Source organism: Erinaceus europaeus, chromosome 6 (assembly GCF_950295315.1).
Source record: "Erinaceus europaeus chromosome 6, mEriEur2.1, whole genome shotgun sequence".
In the NCBI taxonomy this organism is placed as follows: domain Eukaryota; kingdom Metazoa; phylum Chordata; class Mammalia; order Eulipotyphla; family Erinaceidae; genus Erinaceus; species Erinaceus europaeus.
The window spans coordinates 17,142,340-17,162,072 of NC_080167.1; the positions used below are offsets into that span (position 1 = coordinate 17,142,340).

Genomic DNA, 19,733 nt, shown 5'->3' on the forward strand with positions numbered 1-19,733 from the left:
AATGGGTATAATTCCACACCATTCTTACCATCAGAGTTCTATGTCCCAGCCTGATGATTTTTTTTAACATTTATTTATTTATTAATGAGAAAGATAGGAGGAGAGAGAGAAAGAACCAGACATCTTTCTGACACATGTGCTATCGGGGATTGAACTCAGGACCACGTGCTTGAGAGTCTAATGCTTTATCCACTGCGTCACCTCCTGGGCCACACCTGATGATTTCTTAAAACCACTGACCATATATCTTCTTTTGGTTGCTATTAGAGTGGCTACACACTTATAAGGAAAGATAGTGAAGAAGAAGTCTCCTTGCTGGGAAGCCAAGATATCGAAGAGGGAAATCGACAGATGGACGATGGATGCCGAGAAATGACCTGTGAAGAGGTACTTGCCAGTCTCTGTTGCTGACAAGATGAGTAACCCTGTTTTCGTTTTCTTTTTTTTTAATTTAATTTTTTATTTATAAAAAGGAAACATTGACTAAACCATAGAATAAGAGAGGTACAACTTCACACAGTTCCCACCACCTGTATCCCATCCCCTCCCGACAGCTTTCCTATTCTTTATCCCTCTGGGAGTATGGACCCAAGGTCATTGTGGGATGCAGAAGGTGGAAGGTCTGGCTTCTGTAATTGCTTCCCCGCTGAACATGGGCGTTGACAGGTCAATCCATACTTCCAGCCTGTCTTTTTCTTTCTTTAGTGGAGAAGGGCTCTGGGGAAGCAGAGCTCCAGGACACATTGGTGGGGTTATCTGTCCAGGGAAGTCTGGTTAGCATCATGCTAGCATCTGGAACCTGGTGGCTGAAAAGAGAGTTAACATACAAAGCCAAACAAATTGTTGACCAATCATGAACCTAAAGGCTGGAATAGTGCAGATGAAGAGTTGGGGATCCCTCCATTTTGTAGGTAGCTGGTAGGCATATTTTAGTTATATTCCAAAGGGCTTGTGGCTATACTAGTGGTTTTTTTTTTTGTTTGTTTGTTTGTTTGTTTTTGCCTGAGCCTGAAATCTGATATGCAGGTGGATCCTAATTATTGTCTGGGGAGGTGATGTCATGGCTGGCAGAAGGACCAGAAAGCTGAATGAAGGAAGTGTTGTGATGACCTGCCTAAGATCACTTGCCTGGCCAGTCTGCCTGGGCTGACTATAAGAAACCGTGAAGCTAGTGGTCCGGGAGGTGGCGGCAGTGGCTAAGGCACTAGACTCTCAAGCATGAGGTCCTGAGTTCAATCCCCGGCAGCACCTGTACCAGAGTGATGTCTGGTTCTTTCTCTCTCTCCTGTTTCTCATTAATAAATAAGTAAATTCTTAAAAAAAAAGAAAAAGAAACTGTGAAGCTTAAGATTGAAGGGGGTGGTAATGAGAGTAGGGAGCGGGGTTGCAGCAGTTTGCATAGAACTCACATCTCTGACCTACTCTTTCTCCTCCTCCAGCGTATTCTCATCACATTCCAGAAGCCAGCCTTTTCATTTTAATCCTGAAAGTGGAATCCACTCTTCATGTGTGGGAGACTTCATTGTCGTGTATTGAATCTAACACAGGCTGTATTTCTCTTTCAGTTTAACTTTGGGGAGATACTAATGACGCAAGCCATTCACTCCATCGAGTACTGTCTGGGATGCATCTCCAACACCGCTTCATACCTGAGGCTCTGGGCCCTCAGTTTGGCTCATGCCCGTAAGTTTGTACAGCTCCCACTCTGTGCTGACTCCCTGACACCAGTGCCACCCTGGATGCCTGGGGGCATCTCAGTTTTGGAGGGAAACACAGCACCTCTTTGGGATACTGTGTGATTTAGGACTGATACTGTATGGACTTAACTACTTACACACAGATCTCTGGGGTATTTCTTTTAGCCTAGGGGTATTGTGAAAAAATGATGGAGACATGGGCTTCAAGAAATGGGAAGACCTGGGATCCTCTGCCATAGATACTTCCACTCTCTCTGCCAAGTGCCATTATGGTTTTTGTTATTGTTGTTACTGTACTCAGTCCTGCTTCCTTAAGTGGGAATGTCTGTTGATGCCTAGGAAGTCCTATAGCAGTGTAGATCCGTAGCTTTGATTAGGGACTGTCCTCCCCTTGCAAAGTTCTGATGATGCACAGTGAAGTTCAATAGCACCCGTCCCCCAACGAGATGGTTCACATTTCCCTTTCTATAGTATATGGTTGTGAGTGCTTTCACAAAGTCTGGGCTTCACCGAGAGCTCTTCAGTGGGCAGAGCACTCTGTAAGTAACACCCGCACTTCATGATATGTGGCCAGACATTTGCCCTCTTTGGTGTCTGTGGTGACTGGTTCCAGTATCTGTGCTGTTGCAGTGCCTAGCTCCCCAAGACGTTTTACAGAAATATACTCAAAAGAAGGTATTGATGCACAAAGGTGGAAATGCAACTAGGAAAAACAGAGTGTTCACACTGGCAGTGAATTGTGAGCTGAATGTGGAGCCAGAGAAGAAAGAGCTGGCTCTTTGAGTGTGGGCATGGCTGCTGTTTGAGAGAGGATATCTGAGCCAGAAGCTCTCAGTGAGTCAGGTTGAGCAAATGAGGGAAGCAGATACAACAGAGAAGCAAAGGCACTGGGAGAGGGGATGCTGGCAGGAAGCCTAGGACATAGTTCCGGATGTTAAGGTGCAAAAGACTCAATGCTGAAAGCTGATTCAGCCTTAGAAATGAATGTAGGGGGTCGGGCGATGGCACAGTGGGTTAAGCACATGTGGCGCAAAGTGCAAGGACCAGTGTAAGGATACTGGTTTGAGCCCCCTGCTCCCCACCTGCAGGGGAGTTGCTTCACAGGCAGTGAAGCAGGTCTGCAGGTGTCTGTCTTTCTCTCCCCCTGTCTGTCTTCCCCTCCTCTCTCCATTTCTCTCTGTCCTATCCAACAACGAACAACATCAACAATGGCAATAATAATAACCACAGCGAGGGTACAGCAACAAGGACAACAAAAGGGGGAAAAAAATGGCCTCCAGGAGCGGTGGATTCATGGTGCAGGCACCGAGCCCAAAAATAACCCTGGAGGAAAAAAAAAAAAAAAAGAAAAGAAATGAATGTGACAGTCTGTCAGGTGTTAGAAATGATGCTCTCTCTGTATCCAGGTGCTTCAGCTACAGGAAAAGAGGGCTTACACTGCAAATTACCCTCAATGGGGTTTTTAAATGACAGCAACAGAATCTTTGTATTGGGGCCTGCTTTTTATTAATAAATATACTTGGGGAGGGGGTGGAGTCAGGGCCTCACACATATGCCACTTCACTGCTCCTGGACCTTTTTTTTTTCATTGTTTTATTCAGATATAAATAAGAGATCAAGAGAGAGAGAGAAGCCACAGTACCTCACATTCTATGTGATGCCAAAGTTCAAATATGGATCATGTACATGACAAGTGGGCTCTCTCTCTGGCCTCTTGACAAAAAAGTCAAGGAATTCCAGGATAGTTTCAGAACTTTTCCTGTTCCTGACTAAGAGTGTTGTAGGTTTTTTAAAAAACCAACTTATTGGGGGGGGGGGGTCATTCATTTATTTGATAGTGACAGAAACTGAGAGGGAAGGGAAAGATGGAGGTGGGGGAGGAAGAGGCCAGAGGCTTGAACCTGGGTCCTTGTGCACTGTAATGTGTGCACTTAATCAGGTGCGCCACCACCTGGCCCCTCAATAGTCACTTTTTTGTCTCTGATTTTTCTGGAATGCCAGGTGCTCCTCAGCATATGAGATGATCTAAGTGCTGATAAACTTTCACAGGAAAAGCAGATTGCATTTTTATTTTGTACTTGCCTACGTTGTTAGGAGCTGGCATTCAAAGCTGCCAGAAGGAAGCCCAGTTCTACCAGCTAGTTGGAGTGCCTCACTGACTGGAAGCCAAAGTCCACTGTGCTGGATGATTTCTTTGCAGAATTATCTGATGTCCTGTGGGCCATGCTGATGCGTGTGGGTCTCCGAGTTGACACCACTTACGGGGTCCTGCTGCTGCTGCCCGTTATTGCTCTCTTTGCAGTTCTGACAATTTTCATCCTTCTGATCATGGAAGGGCTGTCTGCATTTCTTCACGCTATACGTCTCCATTGGTGAGTTGAAGTTTAGCTTTGGAACTGGTATATAAAAGGCCTGATCCCAAATATATATGTGTGTATATATAACCTCCACAAAAATACAATGTTTGATTTAGGTTAGTTCTTTCCTTCCTAATACTGGAATCTATAGATTTCTGTGTTAGATTTTTATTTCGTCTTTAAAAAATACATGTATTGTGGTCCAGGAGGTGGCGCAATGGATAAAGTATCAGACTCTCAAGCATGAGGTCCTGAGTTTAATCCCCAACAGCACATGTACCAGAGTGATGTCTGGCTCTTTCTCTCTCCTCCTATATTTCTCATTAATAAATAAATAAAGTCTTAAAAAATATATATATATATATATGTATTTTTGGGGCTGGGCAGTAGCGCTGCGGGTTAAGCACACATGGCACATGGTGCAAAGCACAAGGACCAGTGTGAGGATCCCGGTTCGAGCCCCCGGCCCCCCACCTGCAGGGCGGGCCACTTCATAAGTGGTGAAACAGATCTGCATGTGTCTCTCTGTTTCTCACCCTCTCTGTCTTCCCATCCCCTCTTGATTTCTCTCTGTCCTGTCTAACAACGACAGCAATAACAACAATAACAATAATAACAACAATGGTAAACAACAAGGGCAACCGAAGGGAAAAAATGGCCTCCAGGAGCAGTGGATCTGTAGTGCAGGCACCGAGCCCCAGTGATAACCCTGGCAGCAAAATGAATAAATAAATATAAAGCAGAACAAACTGTTTAAAAATACATATGTACTTTGGATAGAAACAGAAATTGAGAGGGAAGAAGGGAGGGAGGGAGAGAAAGAGAAAGAGAAAGACCTGCTGCACTGTTTAACTATTTGTGAAGCTTTCCCCTTGCAGGTGGGGACCAGGGTCTTAAATTAGCGTCCTTGCACACTGTAGCCAGTGCTCTCAGTCAGGTGTGCCATCACTCGGTCCCTGCATTTCATTTCATTTATTTCATTTTCATTTCATTTCATTCTTTCATTTTTTCATAAAGTTATCTTTAAAATTTTTTTAAAAATTTCTTTATTGGGGGATTTTTTTTTTTTTTTTGCCTCCAGGGTTATCATTGTGGCTCGGTGCCTGCACCATGAATCCACTGCTCCTAGAGACTCCCCCCCCCTTTTTGTTGCCCTTGTTGTTTTTTCGTCGTTGTGGTTGTTGTTGATGTCGTCGTTGTTGGATAGGACAGAGAGAAATGGAGAGAGGAGGGGAAGACAGAGAGGGGGAGAGAAAAGTAGACACCTGCAGACCTGCTTCACCTCTGGTGAAGCAACCCCCCTGCAGGTGGGGAGCCGGGGGCTCGAGCCAGGATCCTTATGCCGGTCCCTGCGCTTTGTGCCATGTGTGTCTGACCCGCTGCACTACCGCCCGCCCCCTGGGGGATTAATGTTGACAGATAGTCATTTTTTGATTCTATTTATTTGCTTTTTTTTTTTTTTTTGCCTCCAGGGTTATTGCCCGGGCTTGGTGCCAGCACTATGAACACTATGAATCCACTGCTCCTGGTGGCCTTTTTTTTTTTTTTTTTTAATATGTTTTGGCTAGGACAGAGAAATTGAGAAGGACACATACAGAGCTGTTTCACTGCTTGTGAAGCAACCCCTCTGCAGGGGGGCTTGAACTGGGGTCCTTGCATGGGTCCGTACAATGTGTGCTTAACCCAGTGCACCACTGCCTGCCTCCTATTTGCTCACTTTTCATGAAAGAGAAAGATAAAAGACCAGCTCTGGCTTGTGGTGGTGCCAGGGATTGAGCCTGGGACTTCAGACAGAGCCTCAGGCATAAGAATCTTTTGTATAACTATTATTTCCCCAGCCCCCATGTTATTATCTTCCCAGCCCTCATTTCTGAACTGTTACTTACCACTGACTAGTAAAAGTAAGTTTATGCTTACTAGCTGAATAATTAACATATATTCATACTTTTAATTCATTCAGGGGCTGACAGGTTGCTTATTGTAAAATACTTTGCATTTATTTCTGAATGTCTTATGGTACCAATCAGATTCCCTGGTTGTATAGCCACTTTAGAGAGGGGGAGAGAGGTTCTTGCTACATGTGTGATTGGGTATGATGTGTGAGCATTTAATGACACACTGAAGAGAGAGGGTCTGACTTAAGGATTTTATCTAAGCAAAAATATTTGTGCAAAGAGTGTTCATGAAATGAAGGCACTTTTTGTACAAAAACTTTTTATTTATTTATTTGTTTGTTTTTGCCTCCAGGGTTATTGCTGGGGCTCAGTGCCTGCACCATGAATCCACTGCTCCTGGAGGCCATTTTTACCCCCCTTTTGTTGCCCTTGTTGTTGTAGCTTTGCTGTGGTCATTATTGTTGTTGTTGGTATCATTTGTTGTTGGATAAGACAGAGAGAAATCGAGAGAGGAGGGGAAGACAGACAGGGTGGACAGAAAGATAGACACCTGCAGACCCACTTCACCGCTTGTGAAGCGACTGCCCTACAGGTGGGGAGCCGGGGGCTCGAACTGGGATCCATCTGCTGGTCCTTGCGCTTTGTGCCATGTACTCTTAACCCACTGTGCTACTGCCTGACCCCCCTTTTTATTTATTTCTAAATTTTATCTTAATTATCAAATACTTGAAGAAATGTTATTTTCACTTTCTCATTAACACATAACTTTTTATTTTTTCAGGGTAGAATTTCAGAACAAATTCTACGTTGGTGCAGGCACCAAATTTGTTCCTTTCTCCTTCAGTCTACTTGCATCAAAGTTCAGTAATGATGACTTGGCATGAACATATTGCTGTAACCAACCAGTTTCAGATTTGTGAAGAATTATCATGTTATACAATTTCACTTGCATCAGATGTATGATAGGAAAAATTCTGTCTTCATTGATTGCCTTATGACATAACCAAATGCTTCTGTAAGATATACCTCTTCCTCATATGTTAAATATTTTGTAAAGTTTACCAATTTCTGATACATAAATTTCAGTTTTTATGATGAGCAAATATAAATCAATGCCAAAAATCATTTAAAGTTATTTTTTAAAAAAAATAGACTTGGGGGAGAGAAATCAAATTTGAATGACTAATTGAAAATGGTCTTAGGTATTTGATTTTTTTCATCTTATTAAAAAGAAAGAAAGAAAGAAAACCACAAGTTATTCTGTTACTGGAAGTTGCCAGAAAATATTTTCTAACGGCTGAAATTTAGTTTAACAAACCTTAATGATGGATCATCAGAATGTAAACTTAAAACAATCATCTGCTATCTAGAATTACAAGTAGGGGGTTGTTTCTACAATCTTGTTTTATTTTATAATTGAGATGGGATAGAATGGCATACAGGAAATGGTTATCCCACTTATGTGTGTGTGTGTATATGTACATATATATATATGTATATATATATATTTTTAAGACTTACCTGGCATAATACCAGTTACAGTAATGGGATGTTTAGAGAACTAAACTGTATACCGAGCCTTAAAACCCAGTGTGACTGTTAATGATATAGGGACAATTTGAACTTAGTGACCAGCTTGGCTGATGTTACTAAACCAAAAGGTGTTTTTGTACTGAGTGAAAGAAGGTAAAAAGTAGTATTTTGTATATTTTTATAACAATATAAATTAAGGTATTTTACCATTCAATTGATTGTACTTATCCTTGAGAACAGTCTAATCATAATTTTTTTTTTAACTTTCAGACTAATTCTAAAGGTCTGATTGACAAAGGCATTTAGAAGTAATTTAAAATTTTAATAACTAGATCATTTGAAAACTATTCTGATAGATCATTCATTAGTTTAGAATCCTTAAACTCGTCCAGTCACTTGGCATTTAGTTTTGAATAAATTTGAGGCAGTCTTAAACAGTATGACCTGTTCTATGTTCTTGTAAATTATGTTCATGTTTCATATTTTAGTTTAAACTTTAAACAGCTGTTTAAAAAAGAAACTCACAGTATTTTTCACTTTCTCATACTTTGAGTAATGCACACGAAAAGGCCTGTCACTATAGTCCTTTTTCCTGGCAGGTGGCAGAGTTTGACACTTACTGCAAGCCAGTATTATCCCAGCACTGAATTGAAATGTATCTTTTCAGGTAATTTCAAGGCCTATTTATGGAGAGGCATGAACTGAACATCATATGACATACTGTGACTCCACTGTTAAATCTTTTTAACTGCAGTAAAGATTCTATGTTGTCTCTATAATAGACGTTACCCAAAGCCAATCTGGATTTACCAATGTCTATCCCCTATATTAAAATACTAAACATAAATGATGCTGATGTAACCTTTGACACTTTCTGCTCTTTGAGTCAAGTTTGTCCATCAGTGGTGATCTAAATCATGCTGTTCGATGTCAGATTTGCTTCTCACCTGTAGCTATTGCTTCCCACAAGTTATCACTATGTAGTAGGAGACCCACATACAGTATCTACTGGAATTCTTTACTGCCCTGCTAGCAACTGTTCTGGGAGCCACTTTTTACTTTTAACAGCTCTCTTATCAGGGCATCGAATAGTAAAGAAGCATTTTTCTCCATTGAAATTCACTATGTGATAATTATATGAATGTAACTAGATATAAAAAAATCTTAACCTTTGTAGAAAAACTCTAGAAGTATAGTTTGGTGTTGTGTTTTAATAAATGAGGGGGAAATTTTATTTCTTCATTAAGCTATTGGTTCTAGTGTTATGTTACCAGAATGCTTGCTTTGTTTTGCTTTAAGTACTTTGGTCGAACTTTCATGAAGACAGTTTTTTGACATCCTTCATTCCCCTGAACAACCAGAGAATGCTTAAATGTCTGCTTGTTTTCCTAAAAATAGATGCCATGATGGACACACTTTGTAGCCATCATTTTCTGTCTTACTGGAGTCCTAAAATAGAAACCCCAGGGATCTCTTTAGTAAAAGGGGGCTTGATTGCATCCTGCAAGGGACAGACAGATCCTTCCCTGCATCCTCAGGGTCAAGATCTGCTAAGGGGCACTTAGGTGTCTGGAGGGACAGTGGTGAGTCCTGTGACTTTCTTGGTTGTAGGACTTTGACAGACATACCCCCCCCCCTCACTTCAAGAATGTGTATTTAATAACATGCTCCATTTTCAGTCTGCAGTCTTTTAACAAGGCACTGAATAGTGCATAGGCAACCTCTGATGCTTATGAAGTCTAGGTTTACATAGTTTAGGGTCTAGTTCACTTTGGGTAACAACCTGTGTGGCTGCTCTGCAGTCTGCTTTTAAAAACACATTTCTTAAGACTGTAAAACCAGGTTTGTTGGTATGCATCAGACATCTCCAGCAAGCATATAAAAGTGTAATTCAAAAGGATGACAAATTAGGCTGTTTGACTAATAGTTTGCCAAGGACCAGACTCTCAGTGCTTTGCATTGGTTTAGAATTCTAAGAATTACTTAGAACATTCCACTCGTTCCTTGATGGGAAAAGCCAACAAGGCTTATTTCTGGGGACCAGCTTAGGCCTCCCTGCGAGGACACGAGGACACGGCAGCGAACAAGGCAGAGCTACCCAAATGCATGAAATGGCAAACCTTGCATCTTCCTATCAGCACTGACCTTTCTTTTACTAATGGGAAATAAATTTATATTTTTAAAATGCGGTGTTCGTGCTCTGCTTTATTATACTCTGGCGGTGTTCAAAAGCCTTCCCAGATCTCCAAGGCCAGAAAGAACATGTCCCTTCTCAAGCTTTCTTCCCAATGGATTTGCAACTGGACTCAGGCGGCAGCCCTCCTGCTTCATCTCCAGCTCCGCCTTTGCCGCCGGCCGCTGTCCCCGGCCTCCTTTGCTGAAAGATCAGCCGGGCGCCCGTGGAGGGTGGGTGCTGGGCAGAGTTCACTTCCCGTCGGAGTTCCTGCGGGGACCCCCTCGTCCGGGCTGGGCTGTCACCCCGCTGCTGGGCCGCAGAGTGGGCCGGCGACTGGGGGCCCGCCCGGCCCCTCCCATGCGACTCAGGGTCCCCCCGCGAGCGCCGGCGCCGCGCCGCCCCGCGCCCTCCGCGGCCGTTGCCCGGGCGCCTGTTGCTAGGGGCGCCGTTGCTACGGACGCCCTCTCCGCAGCTGAGCCCTGAGCAGCGGCGGCGGCGCCGCCATGGACGACCTGCGGGTGCTGTGGATGCGCGACCGCATCTACACTGCCTTCGGCCTCAGCGACCCGCAAGTCTTCGAGGAGCTCCTGAACCGCAACGACTGCGAGGCGGAAGACCTCATTCTGCATTTCCTCAACCAGACCAGCGACGAGGAGGGCGCCTCCACGCTCTTCTTCTACCGCACGATGGTGTCCGAGGAGGTGGAGCTGGAGCTGGGTGAGCCGCCCGCCCCGCGGGCACTGGGCTGGGAGCCGCGCATGCGCAGAGCGGCTGCGGGGGGCTCCTCACACGCCGCGCCGCCACCGCTCCACGGCGCCAGGCGGCGCGCTCCCGGGTAGCTCCCGGCCGCGTGTCGGGTCCCAGGTGAGCGCGCCCGAGGAGGACCGGCGCCTCCACCTGCGAGCGCCGTCCCGCCCCCCAGCCCACCCGGAAGGTCAGGCCTGCGGTGACCGGCCCCGGCCGAGCGCCATCTTGGCACCGGAAGCCGGGCCCCACGCCGCCCGCGGCCCACAGGGACGCGACGCCACACGGGCCGCCCGGGCCGCCGTCGGGACACGGGTCCTCCTCGCAGCATGGCAGACGTCCCAGCAGATTGCACGGGGTGGCAATTGGCACATAAAAGTTTAAGTAAAAATAAGGACAGCGGGGCCTGGCGGTGGCACACCCGGTAGAGTGTACACACGTTACAGTGCGCAGGGACCCGGGTTCAAGCCCCCGGCCCCCACTTGGAGGGGCTGACACTTCAAATGCTGTGAAGCAGTGCTGCAGATACGTCTCTGTCTCTCTCTCTCTGTCTCTCCCTCCCTCTTTCAGTTTTCTGTTAGAAGAAATAAAGGAACAACAGCAACAAAAAGCCACCAGGAGCCCCAGAGCATTGCTACAGGCGCCGAGAGCCAGCGACGACCCTGGTGACAATAAAGAATTAAATATGTTGTGCCCAGAACCCTCTGGCTGACCAGCCTAGCGGGTGTTTAGGGAAGGTGGGCAGCACCAAGCCAGATGAGGGGGCAGGACAGGGCACAGGGGACGGACACACAGGCCCACTGCTCATGGACACCCGGACTCAGCAGCCTGGTGGCCCGCGTCAGACCCCAGGACCTTCACCCGGCGCGGGCCAGTGCCAGGCAGAGCGGCACCCGAGGCGACCGGTCCCCAGCACACGTGTTAGATAGACAATCTTTGTTTAAATAGCACACGAACTCGTCGAAAATCCCCAGTCCCAGACAAATCATGCTAAGGGTCACCAGAGGTGCTGACGGAGAAGGCCACAGGCGCATTCTGGAATCTGACCTTACAGTCTTGTCATTTCTCCCAAGGAGACCTTTGGATCTGGACAGTCACTGTAATAGGACCTTGAGTTTAGAATCTTTCATGGTCACCAAGTGAAATCTTGTGGCTACACAGATACACTAACAAGATCGACTGTTTTAATGCCTACCAACTTTCAGTAATGCTGATTTTTGTATACTTAAATATATACATACATACATACATATATATATACACATATATATATATGTGTGTGTGTATATATATATATATATATATATATATATATATATATATACACCAAGGCATGACTTGGACTTCTTGTGACCTCCAAGGGCTTCCACTAGTGGTTTGGTGACTGTTTTCTGCACTGTGTGTGCTAACACAGTGGCTCCCAGCTCCATGTCCCCATGTCATGTGGAAGCAGATTTCACTTTTCACTAGAATACCCCAGTTAATTCTTGGACCCTCTAAAACTCCTGAGAAATTCCCCCATGGAAAACGGGCTATGATCTGTTTCCACAAAACTTTGAATTTGCTGCCCTTGCAAACTCAGAGCTATTGACCTTGGAGGTGCCCGGACAATTGTCTGATGATGGTTCTGACAGAGGTGGGGAGAGGGGACCCCCCCACCCCCCCATGCCTCATGTGGTCACTCACTCCCTGCCTAGTAAGCCTGGGGCTCCATTGACCTTGAGTCGTTTATTGGCTCTTTTATAGGACCTGTGGTCTCCTTAGAGCAGCAGAGTGGGGTCAGTCATACCCCCACCCCTATTTATTTGTACCCCTCCTCCAGGCAGAACCTCTCTCTGCCCCTAGTTAAAAACTACCAGACTGGGGAAAGTGATACCAGGGAGGGTGCCAGGAAGGAGAAGCATCTACATCAGCAACAGCTACCTAAAGGCTAGGCACATGCTGTTACTTGAAATAAACTGAAATCACAACAGCAGTAACAACAACAGTAACAGTAACAACAAGGGCAACACAAATGGGGAAAAATGACTTCCAGGAGCAATGAATTCATAGTGCAGGCACCAAGCCCCAGCGATATCCTGGAGACAAAAGAAGGAAAGAAAGGAAGGAAGGAAGGAAGGAAGGAAAAGACAAAAGAAATTGAAATCATACTGAACATCATTTAACAACTAAAAAAAAAAAGCTCGAGGTATCACTGGGAGGGGGTGGGGATAGATAGCATAATGGTTATGCAAACAATCTCTCATGCCCGAGGCTCCAAAGTCCCAGATTCAGTCCCCTGCAACAATATAAACCATAGCTGAGTAGTTCTCTGGTTTAAAAAAAAAGGGGGTGGGGTGGGGGGGTGGTAGCACAGCGGGTTAAGCACACGTGGTATGAAGCACCAAGGACCAGTGTAAGGATCCTGGTTGGAGCCCCCGGCTCCCCACCTACAGAGGGTTCACTTCACAGACGGTGAAGCAGCTCTGCAGGTGTCTGTCTCTATCTCCCCCTCTGCCTCCCCATCCTTTCTCGATTTCTCTGTCCTATCCAACAACAATGACAGCAATAACAACAATAATAATAACAACAATAAACAACAAGGGTAACAAAAGGGAAAAAAATAGCCTCTAAGAGCAGTGGATTCATGTACAGGCACTGAGCACCAGCGATAGCCCTGGAGGCAAATATATATCTCACTAGGAGGTATTCTCATACAAATCCACGTTAACAGAGGCTGGGTGGTGGTGCACCCAACAGAGTGCACACATTACCACGTGCAAGGACCTGGGTTCAAGCTCCCTGTCCCCACCTGTAGGGGGGAAGCTTTATGGGTGGTGCTACAAGGATCTATTTTCTCACTCTCAATTTCTCTCTGAACTCTCAAAAAATAAAATAAACCCACCGCCAGTAATGATGGATTCATTGGGCTGGCACCAAGCCCCAGTGAAAACCCTAGTGGTAATAAATTTTTTAATAAGAAAATTAAAAAAAAGAGTCACATAGGATTAGATATAGCAAAGGTGGAAAACAACCTTTTATCATCCCCTCAGTCCCACTTCCATCCCTGTAGGTAGTCCTGACTGTTAGTTTGCTGTGTATCTTGCCAGAAACACTTTCATTAGTCAGCCTGTCGTCCTATGTAATCTTGCTCTAAGGATAGCCCATGGATGTACCACAAGTTTGGGATGCACTCAGCTCTCCCCAGGGCCACGTCCAGGCCCTGCTCTGGGGAGAGCTATGGGTGGGATCAGCCATCCTTGCAGTCAAACAGTGACCTTTCGTTTTGCTTCTTTCCATTCCTGCGGCTATAAAGATGAGGAGGTTGTCTCCACCCTGGAGGGGGAAGAAGAGGAAGACGAGGCTGATTTTCTCAAATCAGAGAGCACATCAGGTATGGTATCTGCAGGAGATGTTTGCTTGGACTAGAATTCAATGTCTACTTTTCAGCTTTGTGACACAGATAAAAGAGAAAATGCTGGGTGTAGAACCACTTCAGGAGAGATAAGACTGGTTTCTTCTACTAAGTGTGACAGTGATTTAAAAAAATTTTTTTTATTACTATCTTTATTTATTGGATAGAGACAGCCAGAAATCAAGAGGGAGGGGGTGATAGAGAGGGAGAGAGACAGAAAGACACCTGCAGCCCTGCTTCACCACTTGTGAAGCTTTCCCCCTGCAGGTGGGGACTGGGGGCTCGAACCTGAGTCCTTGAGCATTGTAATACATGCCAGCACCCGGCCCCGACATAGTGATTTTTTTAGGCACAAGAGCAGAGTAGTTATTGTGTAGTTTTTTATTGACTTATTTCATTTCATTTCATTTCATTTCATTTCATTTCATTTCATTTTATTTCCTCTCCAGGGTTATCACTTGGGCTTGCTGCCAGCACTATGAATCCACTGCTCCTGGAGGCTATTTTTACCATTTTGTTGCCCTTGTGGTTGTTATTGTTGTTATAGCTGTTGTTATTGTTATTGCATGGGACAGAGAGAAATCGAGAGAGGAGGAGAAGACAGAGAGGGGGAGAGAAAGATAGACAGACACCTGCAGACCTGCTTCACCACTTGTGAATCTACCCCCTGCAGGTGGGGAGCCGGGGGCTCAAACCGGGATTCTTATGCCGGTCCTCGTGCTCCAAGTCATGTGCGCTTAACCTGCTGCGCCACCTCCCAGTCCATATTGACTTATTTTAACAGATTGATGTAAGACCTACAGAATCTCGTGTTAGTTTTGTGGTCTAAAGTATTTAGCTTTCAGTGGGGAAGCAATTATAGAAGCCAGACCTTCTACCTTCTGCACCCCGTAATGACCCTGGGTCCATACTCCCAGAGGGCTAAAGAATAGGAAAGCTATCGGGAGGGTATGGGATACAGAGTTCTGGTGGTGAGAATTGTGTGGAGTTGTACCCCTCTTATCCTGTGTTTTTTTTTTTTTTTTCCAGTGTTTCCTTTTTATAAAGAAAAGTAAAAAAAATTAAAAAGAAAAAAATATTTAGCTGTCAGATTTCTTAGCAAGCTGTCTTTTGACACTGAGCTATGTAGGCTGTGATGCCAAAGGGGGTAATATTTGTGAAAACAACTTTTATCTCCTGGATATATATATATATATTATTTATTCCCTTTTGTTGCCCTTGTTTTATTGTTGTAGTTATTGATGTCGTCGTTGTTGGATAGGACAGAGAAATGAGAGAGGAGGGGAAGACAGAGAGAGGGAGAGAAAGACACCTGCAGACCTGCTTCACTGCTTGTGAAGCGACCCCTCTCCATATGGGGAGCCAGGGCTTGAACCGGGATCCTTAACGCTGGTCCTTGTGCTTTGCACCACTTGAGCTTAATCCACTGTGCTACTGCCCGACTTCCTGGATCTATATATTTTTAAAGATTTATTTATTCATAAGAAAGAGGAAAGAGAGAAAGAGAGAGAGAGAGGAGAGAGAGAGACAGAGAGAGAGAGAGAGAGGGAGAGAGGACACAACACTAGATAAAAATAATTAAAAAAATAATAAAATGCAATAACAGCTCTGCTAATCAGAATGCCACTCAAGGCTACAGTAGGATTTATTTGTTTGGGGGCAGGGGAGGAGGGGGAGGAAGGGCTGGAAGAGATAGCATAATGGTGATGCAAAGTAACTCTCATAGCTGAGGCTTTGAAGTCCCTGCTTCAGTCCCGCTATACCTTCATAAGCCAGAGCTGAGCAGTGCTCTGGGGAGAAGAAAAAGAAAAAAGGACTGAGTGGTGGCACACCTCGTTGAACACCCACCCACATTACCATGCAGAAGGACCTAGGTTCAAATCCTCCAGCCCCCACTTGCAGGAGGAAGCTTCACAGGTGGTGAAGCAGGTCTGCAGGAGTCTGTTCCTCTTCTTCCTCTCCTTTTTATTTCTGTTTCTTTTTGTCCTATCAAATACCCCCCCCCCAAAAAAAAAAAAAAAAAAGGTCACCAGGAGCAATGGACTCTTCATGCAGGCATGGAGGCCCAGATATCCCTGGTGGGGAAAAATACTAAGCATTAAAAAAAAAAAAATGACTGTAGATTTTTAAAATTTTGAGTAATTTGTTTTTATTGTCACCAAGGTTATCCCTGGGACTCAATGTCAGTGCGATGAGTCGGTTGTTCCTGGCAGCCAGCCATCTCTTCTCTCTCTCTCTTTCTTTCTTTCTTTCTTTCTTTCTTTCTTTCTTTCTTTCTTTCTCCCTTTCTTCCTTTCTCCCTTCCTTCCTTCCTTACTTTCTTTCTTTTTTTCTTTCTTTTTCTCCCTTTCTTTCTTTCTTTCTTTCTTTCTTTTTCCCTTTCTTTCTTTCTTTTTCCCTTTCTTTCTTTCTCTCTCCCTTTCTTCCTTTCTCTCTCTCTCTCTCTCTTTCTTTCTTTCTTTTCCTTTCTATTATTTGATAGGACAGAGAGAAATTGAAAGGGGAAAATAAAAAGGGAAAGAGAAAGATAACTGCTGGGCCAGGCAGTCGCACCTGGCTGAGCACACGTGTTACAACGCGCAAGCACCCAGGTTCCAGCCCCTGTCCCCCACCTGCAGGGGGAAAGCCTTGCAAGTGGTGAAGCAGTGCTGGCAGTGTCTCTCTTTCTCTCTATCTCTCCTACCCTCAATTTCTGTCTCTATCCAATAAATAAAAAAGATAAAAAAAAATACACAAAAATAAATTTGCATTAAAAAAAGAGAGGTGAGTGATGCAATATGGCGCGGACATCATGCTGATCCCAGGCACTATTGGCAGGTTCACTGGCCTCTTCGCCTCTATCCCTGACCCCCTCCTGGGGGGCATATTCTGCACCCTGTTCGGTGTTCCTGAAATGGATCAGATTCTGATTGTGCTGCCGACCACAGAGATGTTTGTGGGTGGGTACTTCACATTCATGGTGGACAGCACCGTGCCAGGGACCCCAGAGGAACACAGACTCATACAGTGGACAGCAGAAACTCATGTCAGCAGTGCCGGCCGGCCTCCAGTGCTGTGACTTCCCCATTGGGATGAGTGTGGTAAAAGAGACTGCCTTTCTGAAATACATTCCCATATGCCCAGTCTTCAAAGGACTGTCTTCAAAATCAAAAGGCCAGCGTCCAGTTCCAGAAGGTGCCGCAGAAAATACAGAAACTAACTCTGTGTGCACCAAAGTCTGAAATATTAGTTCCAGGAAAGGTTAGTTTATGGATTTTCTGTTGAGGGTGAAAAATCATTAACATTCTTTTTTTTTTTTTTTTACATTTTTTAAATATTTGTTTATTCCTTCTTGTTGCCCTTGTTTTATGGTTGTAGTTATTCTTGTTGTCGTTGTTGTTGGATAGGACAGAAAGAAATGGAGAGAGGAGGGGAAGACAGGGAAGGGGAGGGAAAGAGAGACACCTGCAGACCTGCTTCACTGCTTGTGAAGGGACTCCCTTGCAGGTGGGGAGCCGGGGGCTCGAACTGGGATCCTTACACTGGTCCTTGCGCTTTGCACCATGTGTGCTTAACCTGCTGTACTACTGCCCGACTCCCCATTAACATTCTTATACTTTAAGCTAAAAAACCCAAACTACTCAGTTTCAAAAAAAAAGAAAGAAAGAAAGACACCTGCCCCATTGCTTCACCAGTTATAAAGCTTCTCCTCTGCAGATGACGGTCCCCCCTCCCCACCTGTAAAGCTTATGCTGTTGTACATAATACAGGTCTGGACTCAGTGGCCTTTCTGATGTATGACTTTGTTTTTGTTTACCAGAGCACTGCTTAGCTCTGGCTGTGGTAGTGCTGAGGATTGAACCTGGGACCTCAGAGCCTCAGACATGAGTCTCTGCATAACCATTATACTGTCTCCTCTGCCTGGTGAGAAAGTGGCTTTTCTGACCCTCCATCCTTGCACACCGTCTTGCAGTTAAAAATATGCTGCTCAAGTCCAGCTCCGTGCCTCAGACCCCCATCATCTCTGCGACTGAAGACACCTCCAAAGGAAGCTCAGAAAAGCTCCCCCACAAAGTACGTGCCTCTTCCTATAGGGGGTGGTGGTGGTGGTTGCGGTGGAGGGGGCCTCTGCCCTGGGCCAAATCTGGGTTATTGACATACTCTACAAGCAGGACAGTGCGGCGGACTGGGGAGCAGTGACTTCTGTGCTGGGAGCCCCAAGATCACCATCCTCCCTCATTTACTGGTTCTAGAGGGGAACCCCCAGGCCCCAGACCTGCCTCTATGCTCATGGCTCTAGTTTGTGAAGGTGGGAGACACACCCCCACAGCCATCTGAGCCCCAGACACTCCAGGGGAAAGCAGTGTCAAATTCTCTCTCTCCCCACCCCATTCCCGGGAGCTGATCCACACATGAGACTTTCCCAGAAGTTGCCTGGGACAACGTCATCTCTGGGGAGCTCAGCCCAGCCTCACTGCCTAGTGTTTTTTTTTTTTGGAGTTCGGCCATGCCAACACGGAGCACCTATTTGACTGACCACACTCCCGCGGTCTCCAGTCCCCCACTCCCAGAGATCTGACTGACATGGTGTGTGGCCAGGACCCCAGGCAAACCAAACGGGCATTCACCATAAACACGTTAACACAAACTCCAAGCATGGCTCATGGCCCAGGCTGGCAGAGATACTCACACTAGGTAGAGAGTCCCAGGCTCTCAGTTCTCACCCATGGCTGCTCAAGGGCCAGTTTTGAAATCCTTTGGACAGTCCAAGGCCTGCTGCATTAGGCCTCTGCAGTGGAGGGTAACATTAGAGTGTGAAGTCTGGTCAGGCCAGAGGCCAAGGAAATATGCTACCTGACTGCTCCCTGAGTGTGGAGAAAACTGAGTGGTGAGCAGGAGTGTTGGGGTTCACTGGGGCTGCTGTGTGCTGTGTTGTCCTGGCCGACACGCCAGCCTGGGCACTGGGCAGTGTGGGTGGATGGAGCCAGTTTAGTGTGGCAGGCTCTTTTCTTATCTGTTTCAGAAAATAATCAGGCATATTGTGGAGAAGCCGTGTCTCCATGTGCTTTGTACCCCTGTTTCTGAGGAGTTTCTGGACCAGAATGTGGTGTTTTTTCTCAGAAATACAAAAGGTACCTTTCCCCCCTCTCCCTCTCAATCTCTCTCTGACCCTTCTCTCTCTGTGTATGCACACATGCATGCATGCATGCATGGGGTATGTGAGAATTTCTTTCTTTTCTTTAAATTTTATTATCTTTATTTATTGGATAGAGTTGGCTAGAAATCAAGAGGGGAGGGGGAAGATAGAGAGGGAGAGAGAGAAACACCTGCAGCGAGAATTTCTTTATTAAAAATAATTATTAGAGGATCAAAGAATCAAAGCATTGGGAGTCGGGTGGTAGCGCAGCGGGTTAAGCACAGGTAGCGCAAAGCTCAAGGACCGGCATAAGGATTTTGGTTCGAGCGTCCAGCTCCCCACATGCAGGGGAGTCGCTTCACAGGCAGTGAAGCAGGTCTGCAGGTGTCTGTCTTTCTCTCCCCCTCTCTGTCTTCCCCTCCTCTCTCCATTTCTCTCTGTCCTATCCAACAACGATGACATCAATAACAAGAATAATAACTACAACAACAATGAAAACAAGGAAAATAAATAAATATAATAATAATGATAATAATAATAATAATAAAGAATCAAAGCAGCTCTCAGCTCTCAGCATGTGGTGCCAGGGATTGAACCTGGGCCCTCACACATGTAAGGTCTGCACTCTACCACTTTCGGATTTTTGTTCTTTAATTATTATTATTTTTTTATAGAGCCAAATTAAGAGGGAAGCAGAGATAGGGCGAGAAAAGGGTCTGGTCAGTGGCACACCGTGTTAGATGCACATGGTGCTAAGTACAAAGACCTGCACAAGGACCCTGGTTTGAGCCCCCGGCACCCCATCTGCAGAAGGGAATCTT

At 45.5% G+C, this 19,733-nt stretch overlaps 2 protein-coding genes across 4 annotated transcripts in view; both read left to right on the top strand.

Moving 5' to 3' along the window:
- Positions 1-9,670, top strand: part of ATP6V0A2 (ATPase H+ transporting V0 subunit a2) — a 56,837-nt gene extending 47,167 nt beyond the window's left edge. For all 3 annotated transcript variants that reach the window (XM_060193247.1, XM_060193249.1, XM_060193248.1), the window contains 4 exons: positions 268-387; positions 1,566-1,683; positions 3,898-4,069; positions 6,731-9,670. In XM_060193247.1, the coding sequence (XP_060049230.1) occupies positions 268-387; positions 1,566-1,683; positions 3,898-4,069; positions 6,731-6,833 (513 nt within the window). In that variant the 3' untranslated portion in view covers positions 6,834-9,670. The remainder of the gene's footprint in view (positions 1-267; positions 388-1,565; positions 1,684-3,897; positions 4,070-6,730) is intronic.
- Positions 9,671-13,704: 4,034 nt separating this feature from the next.
- The window catches only part of DNAH10 (dynein axonemal heavy chain 10), a 131,301-nt gene continuing 125,272 nt past the window's right edge, over positions 13,705-19,733 (top strand). Inside the window, exons 1-3 of the mRNA XM_060193269.1 lie at positions 13,705-13,775; positions 17,749-17,849; positions 18,799-18,907. Coding sequence (XP_060049252.1) covers positions 17,757-17,849; positions 18,799-18,907 — 202 coding nt within the window. The 5' untranslated portion in view covers positions 13,705-13,775; positions 17,749-17,756. The remainder of the gene's footprint in view (positions 13,776-17,748; positions 17,850-18,798; positions 18,908-19,733) is intronic.